The sequence below is a fragment of the Onychostoma macrolepis genome, chromosome 20 (genome assembly GCF_012432095.1).
Source record: "Onychostoma macrolepis isolate SWU-2019 chromosome 20, ASM1243209v1, whole genome shotgun sequence".
NCBI classification, from domain to species: domain Eukaryota; kingdom Metazoa; phylum Chordata; class Actinopteri; order Cypriniformes; family Cyprinidae; genus Onychostoma; species Onychostoma macrolepis.
In genome coordinates this window covers 17,436,372-17,452,835 of record NC_081174.1, presented here as the reverse complement: position 1 = coordinate 17,452,835, position 16,464 = coordinate 17,436,372, and the positions used below count along the sequence as shown (strand labels likewise).

Sequence of the window (16,464 nt, the reverse complement as noted above, 5' to 3'; positions counted from 1 at the left end):
AACATAACTTTGGACCACTCAGCAGCAGTCCAGTCCTTTTTGTCTTTAGCCCAGGCGAGACGCTTCTGACGCTGTCTGTTGTTCAAGAGTGGCTTGACACAAGAAATGCGACAGCTGAAACCCATGTCTTGCATACGTCTGTGCGTAGTGGTTCATGAAGCACTGACTCCAGCTGCAGTCCACTCTTTGTGAATCTTCCCCACATTTTTGAATGGCTTTTGTTTCACAATCCTCTCCAGGGTGCAGTTATCCCTATTGCTTGTACACTTTTTTCTACAACATATTTTCCTTCCCTTCGCCTCTCTATTAATGTGCTTGGACACAGAGCTCTGTGAACAGCCAGCCTCTTTTGCAATGACCTTTTGTGTCTTGCCCTCCTTGTGCAACGTGTCAATGGTCGTCTTTTGGACAACTGTCAAGTCAGCAGTCTTCCCCATGATTGTGTAGCCTACAGAACTAGACTGAGAGACCATTTAAAGGCCTTTGCAGGTGTTTTGAGTTAATTAGCTGATTAGAGTGTGGCACCAGGTGTCTTCAATATTGAACCTTTTCACAATATTCTAATTTTCTGAGATACTGAATTTGGGATTTTCCTTAGTTGGCAGTTATAATCATCAAAATTAAAAGAAATAAACATTTGAAATATATCAGTCTGTGTGTAAGGAATGAATATAATATACAAGTTTTACAAGTAATCACTTTTTGAATGGAATTAGTGAAATAAATCAACTTTTTGATGATATTCTAATTATATGACCAGCACCTGTATACAAACTCTGAGGTGTCTTCTTTCTGATCCTTGGAAGACCTTATAATGAAACAAGGTCACATAAATGCAAAAGTGCAAATCTGAAGACTAACCTAGTGTGTTATGCAGCCCTCTTGCTTATTTGATAACCTTTGTCAAATTATTCATCCAGTATACTCAATGACAACTAAACGGGGCTCACAGTTACATCAGCCCAAACAAAGTATGAAATGAGTTTATAACCTTGATATGTCCACTTGACCTTAACTTAACAGCTTCACCTATAAATAAGGAATAAGGTATTCACACAATGCTATTCAATGTCCTGTTTGTCTCGTAGCCTTGACACACCTGTAACCTGACACAGCAAAAACAGCCTAACAATTTAACCCAGTTAGGCAATAACAGCTTCACTTAACAAAGCCAATGTATGAAGGGAGGTCCAACTATTATTTACAGATACATACTACACGCTTAAATAATTTTTTAATTATCTTTATAAATCCACTTCAATCAAGAAATCATCTGTATTGGATATTTTCAGCTAATATATTTCTGGAAGCACAATTCATTGCACTAGAGCCCAAAGATTTTTTTATGCAATCTACACCAGGCCTGCAACCCCTCAAGAACAGCAATAGCTAAGAGGCTGATCTTGGCATACAGCGTATCACGTGTATTCAGAATGCACTCTAAACAGTCGGGTGTGGGGTGACAGTTAAAGGCCTCTCTTTGCAGAGAGCTAAACAGGTCCCAGTGCAAGCAAGTGTCAAGTGTGTCACCAGACACTGGGATAAACAAAACAACCTTTTCTGTTTGAAAATCTGACACACAGTTAAGGAAGGGACAAGGAAAAGTAAAACATTTTGAAGTGGTAAGTAGCTTGTTTTTGGTGTTTTTTCTGGCGTTTGTTAGTGTGTTTTGGATGAAGTTGCAGTGCATTGGTGCATTAATATTGCAAAAATGTTGAGAGATGGATCATAATTTTTGGTAATGAGTCACACTCTTTGGTTTAATTAAAATTATTTTTTTTATTTTAAATGCACATTTACCTGCTATTTAAAAAGTTTTAATTGTACTATTTATTTTATATGCTAAAAATACTTAAAGGGATCATTCACCCAAAAATTAAAATTCTGTCATCATTTACTCACCCTCATGTCGTTCCAAACCAGTATGACTTTCTTCTATACAAATACATTTTGAGAAATGTCTTGCTTTTTGTTTGTTTTGATTTTATTTTTTCTGCCCATACAAAGGAAGTAACTGGTTACCAACATTCTTTAAAATATCTTATTTTGTGGTGCAATTATTCTCGTCTAAAACAACATGAATTAGTCAAGTGAATTAAGTTAATACATGATGACAGAGCTTTTAGTTCGGGTGAACTATCCTTTTAAGGGTAAATGTCTGTATATGCAAACTTATAAATTATAAATTTCCTGTGACTCTTCAGTTATGTTCTGCATTGTATTGCAACTTTTTCACAATGCGGTTTGAAAACGCGCGTGCATATAGGCGAACTAGGCAGCCGCCTAGGGCGTTTCTGTATGGCAAAGTATGGCAGTCGCCATATCCTAGCCCATCAGGTGTGCCGTGGAAAATCCAAACTCTATTATATTTCGTTATTATTGTTTAAAAATCACTGCTATTGGTCTGTTTGAGGGTCTTACAAATATTTAACCAATGAAAAGCATTCAAAAGAGCTTGTCACTAAACTTTGTAACGCTATGGATCCTCAAACTGTCAGCGAAACCTCGTAACTTCACCCCGCCTCCACTCAGAAAGAAGCGCCGCGCAGCGCACAGAGCCTGGAGAATGAGTTCGTAATGCAAAGGTAAATAATGAATAACTGATGTTTGAATAAGTATAGTTTTCTTCACTAAAACAATATGTCTGTAAAGGCTAATGTTTTGTGTTTTTGAAGAGCGGAGAAGAGTCTTGCCGTCTAGTTGTAAACAATACTTCTGTACGTTTTAAATATCCTTGCATATAGCGCTTCATCGTATATATCATGACATTTTGGCCAAGTTTATTAGATGACAATTAAGACTAAGTGCCCATAAAGCTACAGTGCAAGTTATAACCTGTAAGTTGATGAAAGCGTAGGCTATAGGCTAATGCGATGTACTTGCTGCCTCAGACGCGGCCTTTCTAATGACAAACAAAACACAGATCTCCGTCATTCCCTGATCAAAAACCAGCTCAATTTGAGCTTGATTTTCATAAAATGTTAGTGCAAGTGTCTGGTATTTGTACAATATTGTTTATAGTATATTCTATATTTAAAATTCATTTAGTTCAGACTAAGTAGGCTGTAGTTATGAACATATTTACTGACATATCGCTCAAGACTTAGGCCTACTGGTATAAAAATTATAATTAAACTTTACTTGAAGTAGCTACTACTTGTGTAGAATGCACATTTCTTGATATTAAGCCTAAAATGTGTTTTAATGTCACTATTGATGAGGATTGTATGAACTTTGAATAATATTGGTCTTTAAATGCAAGATATTTTAAGTGTAACTAAAGTATACTTGCAATAGTTCCACTTTAGCACTATCAAATATACTTCAGTATATCTTTATTTGGAACTCGGCAATACTTCCGCACAATTAAAGTGCATTAAGCACAAAATTAGTTGTTCCAATTTAGCAGACTTTAAGTATACCAGTTTATTATACCAAAAGTAGGGTATTTTTATTAAACACATAAATATGTAAATGTGTTCGTAGTATACTTAGCATGATATAAATGTATTTCAAATACATTTTAGCATATATACAGTGGTGTGAAAAAGTGTTGGCCCCCTTCCTGATTTTTACATTTTTTGCATATTTGTAACACTTAAAAGATTCAGATCATCAAACAAATTTTAATATTACACAAAGATAATGCAAATAAATGCAGTTTTTAAATGATGATTTCATTTATTGAGGGAAAAAAGCTGTCCAAACCTACCTGGCCCTACGTGAAAAATTAATTGCCCCCTCTTATTAAATCATGAAAGAACTGTGATTAACCACATTATTTTAGAAAGCTGAGTTAAATTTCACTAGCCACACTCAGGCCTGGTTACTGACAGACCTGTTGAATCAAGAAATCACTTAAATAGAACCTGCCTGACAAAGTGAAGCATGTTTAAAGAGCAACACATCATTCCGCGATCTTAAGAAATTCATAAACGGATGACAAACAAAATAGTTTGGATTTTGTTTTCCCTTTATAATAAAAAACTTCATTTAAAAACTGCATGTTGTGTTTACTTGTGTTATAGTACATTAGTGCTGTCAAATGATTAATCGCGATTAATTGCATCCAAAATAATATGTGTGTGTACTTTGTATATTTATTATGTATATATAAATATACTCACATGTATACATTTCAGAAAAATGTTATGTTCATATATTAAATATATTTATATATAATATAAATTATATGAATATAAATGTACATATCGACATGTAAATATTTTCAGAATATATACTGTATGTGTGTATAAATATACACAGTACACACACATATTATGTAAACAAAAACTTTTATTTTGCATGCGATTAATCGTTTGACAGCACTAATAATAATAATTTTAAAAAATGATATATATATATATATATATATATATATGCGCATCTATTTCATGCGAAGCCTTTTTTTTTTTTTTTTCAAAAACATTAAATCAAAAATGTCACACGGTAAAACCATTAAATAATTTAATTGTCTGTCCTAATCAAGCAAGCTAATGAAATTTCCAATTACAGTTTTCTGTGATAAGCATGCAAGCAAACAGATGTTAGTCCAGTAGTGAATGTTTTGATTGTCTCAGGATCCATCATGGCAGCCGCCCGTGTGTCCATGCCGGGTGCCACAGACACCAACCTGGAATTTGCTGACTACAGTCTCTATAGCAACCTGTCTGATGATGAGCTCATGCAGCTGGCAATTGAGCGAAGCATTGCTGATGCCCAGAACTCTGGATCAGGCACCGAAAACTCAAAGACCCCCGTTGCTCTAAACAGGCCAGCAGGCCCACGCCGAGCTCCACCATCAAATAGTCTCCAGCAGCAGCCAGAACCAGCAGCGTGTCCCGCCAATCCAACCAGGTACAGTTTGATGTGCTTCATTCAAACTGAAATGAGGTGCCATCATAAATCAAACCCTCACTGTGAGTATAAAAATAACCAGTGCTTAGTACATCATACTCACACTGACCTTTACTGAGTGCATAAGCTAACTGTAAAATATCTTCACAGATTTTCAACATATTTATTTTCAAACTTATATAGCAAGCTATTTTTTTCTTTTAAATAGATATTTATATTATATTATTTATGCAATACAGGAAATTAGCAAGACTGCATGTAAAACCTATCAAAACATACACATCAATGTATTGCCACATAAAATTTCCAATTCAACTCACAAGGAGGGTCACAATATCAATTACAGATGCCTACTGCATCTTCTCCGATGACTGACACAACTGACTCACACCTGTTCCTCTTCATTCAACGGCCAACATTAAAGAGGAGCAAGCATAGTACAAGTTCACATGCCACCGTGCATAAAAATAGAGACACTATCCTTTGCTGTGCCCCAATCCACCTTTTGAAATTTCCCCTGTAATCTGACTTTAAAACTAATCATCCAGCGGTAGATTTTTGTGTAATTGCAAAGATAACACATAGGTAATTTAATTTGAAAATACTGTAGGTAAAAAATTAAAAAATACAAATTCTGAAAATGACCCCATCCCCTTTCAGAGGCAGTCCAATGATTGTGCAATAGCTAGAGCTCTAATGCAACATTAATTTAACTCATGTCAACTTTATTCTTTTTTTGTCCAAAGAGAAACAATGAATCCACAGTATTTGAGTTCAATAAGTCACTTTATGACTGGTTATGGCAAGCGAATGGTGGTGTACCGAAAACACGATGGAAGTATTATGCAAGTCGTCCCTGAGCCTGAAGAGTGAGTGATCGCACAATTACATGACAATGTGTGCTCATCAATAAGCATATACTGCATGTAAGAAAATTATGGTTCTTTGTGTGTTTGAAAAGACTAAATAAATAAATAGAATTTAATATAATAAAAAATATAAAGGATTAATAAAATATTTTAAGTTTCTAGAGCTATACATAAGTAAATATGTTTTATATGTGGTATGACCATATAAAACATATAACCATATATGATCATACTATATGTTTCAGTGTAATTATACAGTACAGTAATCCAATTGCACAAAAACATACACTACCATTTCAAAGCTTGGGGTCAGTAAGATTTTTTAAATTTCTTTGAAAGAAATTTCATGCTCATTAAGGCTGCATTTATCTATAAAAATATACAATAAAACAGTAATATTGTGAAATATTATTACAATTTAAAAGGACTGTTTTAAAAATGTCATTTATTCCTGTGATTCCTCAGCATCAATGCTCCAGTCTTCAGTGGCACATGATCCTTCAGAAATCATCTAATATGCTGATGTGCTTCTCAAGAAACATTTCTTATCAATGTTGAAAACAGTTGTGATGCTTAAGACCTCAAATTTTTTAATGGTAATATATGTTATAGGTTTTAATATTTATGTGAGAGGGGTAATGAACATCTCACCTGCAACAAAATGCGTAAAAGTGAAAGCAGTCTCTTCTTTAGGGAGATTGAGCCTATTGTTAAGGCCATTTCAGAAGGAGATGTGGGATCAGTGAGACTGATGGTTAAGCAACCTGGGTGCAACCTTCTTAAACCAAATAAAGATGGATGGATTCCTTTGCACGAGGCGGCATATTATGGACAAGATCAATGTATTAAAATTATCCTGAGAGGTAAAGTGCACTCATTTGACAATTACTCCATTGAACTTTATTTAGCCAACTGATTGTTCTGGCTTTGATCATGAACACTGTTCTCATAGCTCAACCTGGGATGATCAACCAGCGCACTTTGAAAGAGCAGACTGCTTTAATGATAGCTGTGACCAGGGAGCATCTTGCATGTGTGGAGTGTCTTCTGGAGAAAGGAGCTGATTCTGATATTACCAATAAGGAGAGAGAGACTCCCCTTTACAAAGGTAATATCATATTAGGAAGTATTCAGTTATCTATCTATATCTATGTATATATCCATCTCCTGATCTTTATGGCCTATATAAACCTTCAAATTTAAACCCCAATCCCACCCACCCCACAACGTTTGGTTAGTGAATTTCTTCTTGCTAATTCTAATTCTTTACATTCAGATTTAAATGTCTGAAGTTTAAAATCCTGGATTACCAGCCTAGAGCCACATTATTTTATTAAAAGACATCAATTCATAAAAAAGATTTTTTGTTCTGCTCTTTATTTAATACGGCCTTCAGTGGTGTGATGGAAAATGTTATACTTTCTATACATATCTGTAGCTTGTGAGAAGGAGAACCCAGCGATGGTTGCCATGTTACTGAATTACGGCGCCTCTGTGAATAAGAGCTGTATTCAAGGCTGGACCGCTCTCCATGAGAGTGTGTGCAGGAACAATGTGGAAATCTGTGAGATGCTGATGAAAGCTGGAGCCAAAGTTAGCATGCCCAACATGTACGGAATCACTCCTATCTTTGTGGCTGCCCAAAGTGGAAAAGTGGATGCACTTCGCATGCTTTTAAAAAATGGTAACATCATTTTTGTTTCTTTTCCATTGTTGCTTTGTGATGAAATGCATCTGACATGTAATGCGTCTCACCTCATTCAGGTGCAGATCTCAACAGCCAGGCTGCAGATGGAGCCACGGCGCTGTATGAGGCCTGCAAAAATGGTCATGAGAAGACTGTAGAGTTTCTTCTCTCTCAGAATGCAGACGCCAACAAGCCAGGCAAAACAGGACTGCTGCCAATCCATATTGCTGCCCAGCGTGGCAATGATAGGTACGAATTCAGAATTCACTTAATAAGGAATTTGTATGAATGAAAGAATTTCCTTTGGAAGGAATTTTCTCAGGTCACAGTTTATTTATATGCGAAGGACATTGGTTGTTAAGAGTTAAGGTTTAGTACATCTCATAATCTTGCATTAATTTTCAGCACAGACTTCTTCAATTTCGGGTGTACCCACAAAAATGTCAGGGCAACTAAGTAAGTCTCATTGGGTGCTTTACAGCAGTGCTGTGGCAAGAGGGTGCTTATCCTCTAACCTGTAACCTTAACTCAAGCTAACTCAAGTAGGAGCAAATGGTTTTATTTACAAAATACCATTTCAGATAAGTGCTCTTTCTTCTGACATACATGTTATAACTCTTCTAGTTTATTGTGTGTAGGATCTTTTTCTGGCCTAACAGTAAAACTAATCATCCCATGGCGTAATTCTTGATAGCATGACATGTTTAGGGATGGGAATCGTAAAGAATTTGACGATCCTGGCTTCCGGGTTCCTTTTAACTATTTCAATTCCTTAACAGCTCCATTAAAATTGATTTCAGTATTTTTAATCAATAAATATTTATTACAATTATTGCATCAGGTGTGTTTAACTGTTAAAAAAACCTCGTAGGAAGCGCACCGACATATAGCGCCGTTGCGGTTCAGGCATCCCAAGTTTGAGTCCCGGCTCGCTGACCTTTCCAGACACCCCTCTCTCTCTCTCTCTCTGTCCCACTTCGCTTCCTGACTAAATACTGTCCTATCCTAAAATTTAAAAATGAAAAACTGACTACGCTTAAGGTGTACTTTATCTTTAACTACACACTGTCAAATAAAAAACAACTAGTCAGTGACTACAGTCATACACTGTACATACATACATATTTTGTTTCTGATTCAAGAAAAAGAAACAACTCCTAAAACCCATTTGTTTAGGACTTGGACTACACTACATTGTATATTTTTGATTCACTATAGAAAGATTAAGCTCATATTAATTATTTGTTCGGAAATCAAACTACTCTATGCGCACTGTTTATTCTGTTTCGAATTGTAGATTCAGTAGGGTGTTTTTTTAAGTTTAACTTTAGCACAGCATTTTTTAGAATGCAGTGTCATACGCAAGACACTAAAAAAACACGAGCGCAATAGTCAAACATGTTTACATAGAAAAACAAGGGAAATGCAAAAACTTGTTCTGCATCACTGGCCCCTAACAAACTCATTCTCTTCCATACTTTTTTTTTAACACAAAATTTCGGTTCCCAACCCTAGAACTGTTCCTCTATAATTTTCTTATTTTATTAATCACTATATAACTGCTTTTCAACGGTTTATATGTATTATTAGTCTTCTTCTGGAATCATTTTTCCATCTTATAATGGTTATTTCACCCTAATAGAGTCAAATTCTAACCTGACATTCAAGAGTATTTTAGTGTACACTAGCAAGGTAACACGCAAGAACACAAAACTTCTCATTTTCAGTATCATATCCATGCTGATCCCAGCCACAAGCAAGGCCAGAGTGAGACGTACAGGTATCAGCCCCCTACATTTAGCAGCGGAGCGCAATAGAAACGATATTCTTGAAGTACTAATCGAGGCCGGCTTTGACGTCAATGCCATGTTGTCTGAGGATCGTTCTATGATGTATGAAGATCGGCGTAGCACAGCTCTATACTTTGCCGTCATGAACAACAATACTGATGCTAGCACCATGCTCCTGAAGGCTGGTGCTAATCCAAACCTGGACACGTTCAACCCGCTCCTGGTGGCCCTGAGGCAGGGTTGCATCCAGACAGCGACTTTGCTGGTGGAACATGGTGCTGATGTCAATGCCTACATCCCAACTCATCCAACTACCTTTCCAGCAAGTGTTATGTTCTGCATGAAGTATCTGACCTTACTGAAGTATCTAATGGATAATGGCTGTGATGCCTTGTCATGTTTCAATTGCGTTTATGGCAGCAATCCTCATCCACCTATAAAGACTAGGTGTAATCCGAGATATGATCCAGATGAAGTTGTAGAAAAGGCCTGTGTTCAGGTGAATGGTCTGAAGCTAATTCTACATACAGTGTAATATTTTTTTCTGAATTGTATATTGTGTATATTGCCACATTTTACACTACTTTTTACTAGTTCTGTGAGGTGATCTCCACTGAAAACTACTCCCGCTGGGCAGGACCGATTATAGACGTGCTGCTTGACTATGTTGGGCATGTGAAACTCTGTGCACGACTCAATGAACATCTGGACAGTTACCACGAGTGGCAGTGCATCAAAGAGAAAGCGAGTATGTGCACCCATACCTTTTGCTTAAATTATTCATATATGCAAATGATTTCAGTCACCTGTGTATTCATTTGCTGGTTCTCACTGCAGTACCTCCACGCCCACTCATGCAGCTCTGCAGACAGAAAATCCGCAAAGTGCTCGGGATCAAGAGGCTGAAGAAAATTCACAGGCTTCCAGTTCCTCCAAGGCTGATCAAATTCCTAAAGCATCAAGAACGAGAGCAAAACTTTTAAGCCTGTTTTTGAATGTTGACTTTTAGTAAACAGAGAGAAAAATGCAATTAGAAAATCATATTCATCTGTTTGCAGAACTTGTACTGAGCTAAAATTATGGAACAAATGGCTTTTGTTCTGAGTCAGCATTTGCACATATGTACTGCTTAAAAGGTTAATAAAATGCCAAAAATGTTTATATTTAATTATCAGGCATAAACAGAATTTAGGGGACATGAATTGGATAGATTTAGTAGGTACATACTTTGTCTGTATATGTATACTTATTTAAAAAATAAATAAATAAAAGCCAAAAATGACACAAGGTGACAGAAAACTAACTGTTATTTTTTGCAATGTAGAAGAAATATATTAAAAGTATTAAGATTAATATACTTGATGCTTGTGTGTATAGTTTTGAATTTTTACTTTTACTTATTTTCTTAGTCAGGTGTCAATTTTCTTCTAGTATTTTGATGGTTTGTTTAATTGTAACACAAACCAATACTCAGAGATTACAAACTATAAATTCTGTTCTATATCATTTTTAATTGGAATGAATTTCCCTGATTCAGTCAGTGCTTTATATGTTACTGTGACAATGCTTATGTTTGAACAATGTCCAACAAATTACTTATCAGTATCAATCTACCAATAAAGTGTTAACTTAACTATTTGAGTTTAATTTATTCTGCCTTTTTGGGCAAAATGTGGGTTTGGATATCTAGTATTGCTGATCTTGTGATTCATGTTGCCCCATGTGCAGGGACACAAACAAGAGGCAAAAAATGATGAAGTAGGCCTACGCAACACTAAACTATTACAGTAGATAAAACATGATATTAAATTACAAGTTAAAGCAGTTCATGCTGCTTTCATAATGATTTCACATCATTGACGCCAAACATTGCTGGTTCTTATGTGCGCAAATAATGACAGATTTTCTTTTCTGGGTGGGGTTGAACAGTCTTTTTATAAACATGCAGTTTTTTTTATAAAAATTCACAGTATTATTGCACTTCACTTCACTTCAGTCAACCTTCACACATATGTAGGTTTTTAAGTTATAGCTTTTTCCTGTTCTGTAACAAAATATTTAAGTCAAGTCAAGTCACCTTTATTTATATAGCGCTTTTACAATACAGATTGTGTCAAAGCACTTAACAGTATCAAATTGGAGGATAGAGTGTCAGTAATGTATAATGATAAGATTAAACACTCAATTTTCAGTTAAAGGCATTTCATTATTGAATTCAGAGGTGTCATTGTCTAGCTCAGTTTAGTTTAAATAGTATCTGTGCAATCAAATCGGCGATAATCGCTAGAAGTTAAGTGTCCCCAACTGAGCAAGCCAGAGGCGACAGCGGCAAGGAACCAAAACTCCCTCTGTGACAGAATGGAGAAAAAAAAAAAAACCTTGGGAGAAACCAGGCTCAGTCGGGGGGCCAGTTCTCCTCTGACCAGACGAAACCCGCAGTTCAAAAGTTTATATTTCTATTTTAATTTTGTTGCAATTTCTAACAATAGTAGTATTATGTAGTTAGGTATTTTATTATATTATTATTATATATATATTTTAACTGAATAATGCTGCATCTTAATCACAACGGTACTTGAAATATACTAGTTATATAGTTAAACCTCAATATGCATAACTCAAGTTGCAAACTGCATTACTGTATGGCGACCATCCATTGAGAAGAAAACTTACTAACAATTCAGAGTCAGATGTTCCATGTTGTGGAATTCAATTAATTTTGATTTTGTGCATGTAGACTTAAGTGTTAAAAATCATGAAATAACTATTTTACCTACATGTTTACATGTAATTAGTTTTCTGGTAGCCTACATGTTTCTTTGTGATGTAGGCTATCGACAGCATGCTTTACCCGACTTCAGAAAACCGGCATCCAATTGTCCAAACTGAGCAAACGGAAACTCCCAAACGTACCAGTTGTCAGATTGGCCCCTAGTGTCTGTAAAGAGGATAATAAATAATAAGTAATACTGCGAAATATATCCACCTTATTTTTCAAGGTGGAAGTAAGCTGTTTTCTGTTAATGTGTGAGATTTCCGGTTTATTAGCCGCTGTAGGGAAATAACAAGAAGAATAACGAATTACATTTAAATAATGTGGTAAGAAACACCAGTTTGCAATATCAAGCAGCCAAACATGCTGTTTTGTGCAGCTAAAAATATCTGTAAGCGGATGAGACTGGAAGCCAGACACATTAAATCTGCAAATGGCCGCTCTTACAGAAAAATAGTATATAAATATATGCCTTTTACCAATTTAATACATTTACATAATGCTGTCAGTAATAGTAAGACAGAAGCTGTCTGTATGCCCTTGAAGTCGGTGTTGACCCCGATCTGTACTTTTTCAGGTCAGTTCTGATGGCAACCAGAACAAGGCACCTTCCAGATGGCCAGACTGCTTGTTGAGAGCAGAACTGATGGCATTGCCCAGATTCCCAGTATGTCTACTCCTTTCCCAGCCAATACTATGCTCTGCTTTAAGTATCTCGTGGACGATGGCTGAAATGCCAATTCTGGCAAGGTGCACCTCAATTCCTGTCCTCTCAACGATTTTCAAGGCTTGAATAAAGAGCAAACATCCACTGAGGAGTGAATGTGAACTGTGTAGTGTGACCCTTTTGTACCAGTTAATGGACTTCCCAGTACTGTACCAGTCAACATTCTGCCCTTTTATAAAGAACTTGCATTTATGTATTTTTTTAAATCATTGGATGCCCTACCTGTCTGCGAGTGTTTGGGGCGTGGCTATTGTCGCAGGCTGAACCAGCGGGTATTTAGCCGGTGTGGAAAAATAAATTTAGATTACAAAAGTGCAAGGCAGAATTCGAAGACTTGCCAAACAGACAACGGTGTAAAATGAGGATAAGCACTACCAGTTTTTCTTTTACAAGATGAAGGCATTTGATGGAATAAAAGTAAGTTAAAAGTATTCTTAATAGCCTATGTTATTTAAAGTAGACAACTTTTACCTGCTGAGACATGCCTTCACTTCTATAGACCCGTAAGAGCTGTGTTTGTGATGTTCGATTGGGAGAGGCGTGATGCGCGAATAAAGCGTTTGCAAAAGTTGTTTGAAAACATGCTTTATTTTAGTTTCGCTAGGTGGCACTAGTAGCACAGGAATGCTACATAATTATAAAACCTATGCTACATAATTCTTTATGGATTATGAGGTGATACATTTGTGTTACAACAAAAAATAATGTTACATAAGGCATCTCTGTCTGTCACAAAAGGCCTCTCTAAATTGTTCTCGATTTCATTTTTTTAAGATCTTCCAGATTAGACTCAAAATCTCACGTGACATTTGCCTTAATTCTGTAGAGCTGGCGGATGTGGTGGTTTTGCAGGTTATACAATTTCTTGGGGTTAGCAATAAATACACATCGCTGAGAAGGAGAGGAACTGTGGTGTCCCTGAGTTCTCACCAGCAGGGGGCAGAACGGAAATACAAACTCTGTGGGACTTTTCCTGTGTTTGTTGCTTTGGCTCACGTTTTCTTCCTCGGGCAAAGCCTGAAAAAAGTGGTTTATTTTTATCTGTTTGCTCCTCCTTTTGAATCTGATCTAGTATTAAAGTAAGTTACCATAATGAATAAATTCCTAGATAAAAATTAAATCATTCAGTTTAAATCACATTTAATAATTATGTCTATTTTAATAATGTACTTGGGCTTGTTCAGGTTTCAGAGTCATAAATATTTTTTGCGTAATCAGAAATAGATTACAGAACGCAATTTCCTCTGTTTTAACATATTTGTTTGTCCTGCTGGCCCCACTTTTCGGCTCACGTAATTATTTGATGTCTTTATACAATAACCACAGGGTGGCAATGCAACTCCATAGCTAATAAACTGAGAAAACTAGAGGTTCCGGATAAAACACAGTTGGTGTTGATTATTCATATAGAGTGGAAATACACCTTTTTGTTTTGCTCAATATCAAACAAAACATAAAAATAAAAGACTAATCATAACAATAATGACACTGATTTATGAGAAAAATCTTCTGAATATTAGTTTTGTTTTATACATTTATACATACACTTACACTTTAGTATTAATATTTAAATATATTAGATTTATGAATATTATATAGTGTCACAGTAATAATTATTTGTATATTAATGAATGCAAATGTCAGTTAAATCTAGAGGAAAATTAGTAACACAAAGCACAGATGATTTCGTCGTTGATTTGGAAGAGTTTTCTCTGTTTTTGCTTACCTTGTCTCCCCTTCTCAGAGGCCAGGAACCTGCCATCACTCTATCCCACAACTGTCCACTATCATTAAAATTTGTGAGATGGGCCAAACCACAATACTCGGTCTTGCGCTTTCTAAAAAAAAAAAAAAATTGATCTCCATCAGTTTTCCATTGCGGCATTTATGTGGATGAATGGCCTTAGAAAGGTCAACACTGAACATTGATTACACACCTCGCTGTCAGAAAGGCCTGGGGGAGAGGGGTAAGTGGCCATTTGTTTTGTGCAAACCCTTGAGTGTCTAGAAATCTTCAAAAAGTGCTGGCAGAAAAGGCTGGAGCATTGTAGGGCTCTCCATCATACTCTGGCACCGGTTGAGACTACAGAGCCGTTTAAGGGCTGACTGCTCCCCAGACGTCCAAAACTGCAGAGTATGACTCTGCGGTTTTATTAAATGCATTGCTATTAAAATTAAAGCTAAACCTCTTAAAACATACATTTTCACAGGGCTGCACTGCAGAACATTTCAGCTGTCCAATTTTTATACAACAGTTAAATAAACAAGAAGTTAATATTGAGTATTTTACATTTTAGTCAATATTGCCCTTTTTATTTTGCTCCACCAACGAAAAGAACTCTAAACTAAGCCAATACCGATGTCTTCCTGAGCAACACGCATAATGATGTTTTCATTCCTGAATGAATTATTTGAATCAGTGATTCAGTGACTCATTTGTTTAGTTCATTTAAATGAATCAGTTTTAATGAACCAATCAGTTAAGTAAATGATTGCATGACTCACTCATTTGTTTCATTCCTAAATGAAACCATGTTTTTTAACAAATCGTTTGAATGCATGATTCAATGACTCACTTAAACAAATCAGTAAAGTAAATGGTCGCTTCACTTAAGGCACGTTCACACCTAGGACGATAACTATAAAGATAACGATAAAGAAAAATAAGCAGAGTCAACACCACAGAGCGATAACGGCACAGAGAAACCATATCTTTGGAATCACTTTCAGAATGCTTTTTTCCAGCTGATGAACAATACAAACATTGACACCCAATCAGAATCCATCCTGCTATAAGGAGCTCAAGAATTTAAAGCGGCAGACAAGCGTGCGCTTAGAATAAACAGACGAAATTGTTCGCTGGTGTGGACGCTAATATCTTTATAGTTATCGTTGTTGATGTGAATGGGGCTTTACTCAGCTATTCATTCCTGAATGAAACCATGTTTTTGAACAAATCGTTTGAATGAATGATTCAATGACTCACTTGTTTAGTTTTGAAATGAATCTGTTATTAAACAAATCACAAAAATAAATGGTTGCTTGACTTTTCGTTCCTGAATGAATCAGTGTTTTTGAACGAATTGTTTGTGTATTTTACATAGAAAAACAATGCAAAAACAGCGTGAAGCATTCTGTATCAAGGTCCCCTTATAGTGCTCTTGGAATGCTGTTTGTTCAAACAACTTCAAAGAATAGAACTAACTGTAATGCATAATGTAATGTATCATATATCTGGCTGGATTAAGCCTGAACTGAAGCCAATAACTGCTAGTAACCATGTCGGGCTTTCTCACTTTCGAACCATGTCTGAAAACATCTCTACAAAGAATAGCCTGTACAACAGAGAGGTGCATTTTTCGCAGATGTTGTTGTTGATTCTGAGGCTTGGACCAATGAGATGCAAATGGGTGCAGCCACATTAGCGGTGGTGCATTGGTTTTGTTTATAGGGGACAGCAGAAGGATTATCCCCTCCAGTCCATTTCATTTGATCCATATGGCCCAAAAGGCCTTAGCTTCAGCTGTGCCACAGCTTGGGAGCCACGGTTGAGTTTGTTATTGTCCCAACTCAGGCTGAATGCAGTGCTACAAATCCTGACAATATAATATGCACAGTCAGAGCTCTGGCTTTCTCTCTCGACAATGACACAGACAGAAAAGCAAAGCTTCTTTGGTGTTCGGTATACTTATTTAACCTTCATACGCAAATATAAGTTTAAGTTTAAATTGATCTATCATTTACATGTGATGTCTCGGCGG

The 16,464-nt window shown here is 36.2% G+C and overlaps 1 protein-coding gene across 5 annotated transcripts; it reads left to right on the top strand.

Annotated features, from left to right (window-relative positions):
• The first annotated feature begins 740 nt into the window (after window positions 1–740).
• On the top strand, window positions 741–10,836 carry asb2a.1 (ankyrin repeat and SOCS box containing 2a, tandem duplicate 1). 5 transcript variants are annotated; one of them, XM_058755106.1, is made up of 11 exons: window positions 741–1,622; window positions 4,581–4,857; window positions 5,604–5,726; window positions 6,420–6,589; window positions 6,679–6,834; window positions 7,165–7,410; window positions 7,491–7,662; window positions 7,819–7,869; window positions 9,141–9,702; window positions 9,798–9,951; window positions 10,041–10,836. In XM_058755106.1, exons 2-11 carry the CDS (start codon window positions 4,589–4,591, stop codon window positions 10,184–10,186), a joined length of 2,049 nt encoding a protein of 682 aa, XP_058611089.1. In that variant the 5' UTR covers window positions 741–1,622; window positions 4,581–4,588; the 3' UTR covers window positions 10,187–10,836. The 5 variants fall into 5 exon arrangements, with proteins under 5 accessions (XP_058611089.1, XP_058611088.1, XP_058611090.1 ...); XM_058755105.1 differs by lacking the exon at window positions 741–1,622 and having other exon boundaries at window positions 4,424–4,857; XM_058755109.1 differs by lacking the exon at window positions 741–1,622 and adding an exon at window positions 6,192–6,322 and having other exon boundaries at window positions 4,781–5,726.
• The last annotated feature ends 5,628 nt before the right edge of the window (window positions 10,837–16,464 follow it).

Bases quoted from the DNA above. Each gene is read 5' to 3' on its own strand.
- asb2a.1 (XM_058755106.1), top strand. From the start codon at position 4,589: ATGGCAGCCGCCCGTGTGTCCATGCCGGGTGCCACAGACACCAACCTG. The intron at 5,727-6,419 runs GTGAGTGATCGC...TCTCTTCTTTAG, and splicing joins GTCGTCCCTGAGCCTGAAGA to GGAGATTGAGCCTATTGTTA. The intron at 7,411-7,490 runs GTAACATCATTT...CACCTCATTCAG, and splicing joins TCGCATGCTTTTAAAAAATG to GTGCAGATCTCAACAGCCAG.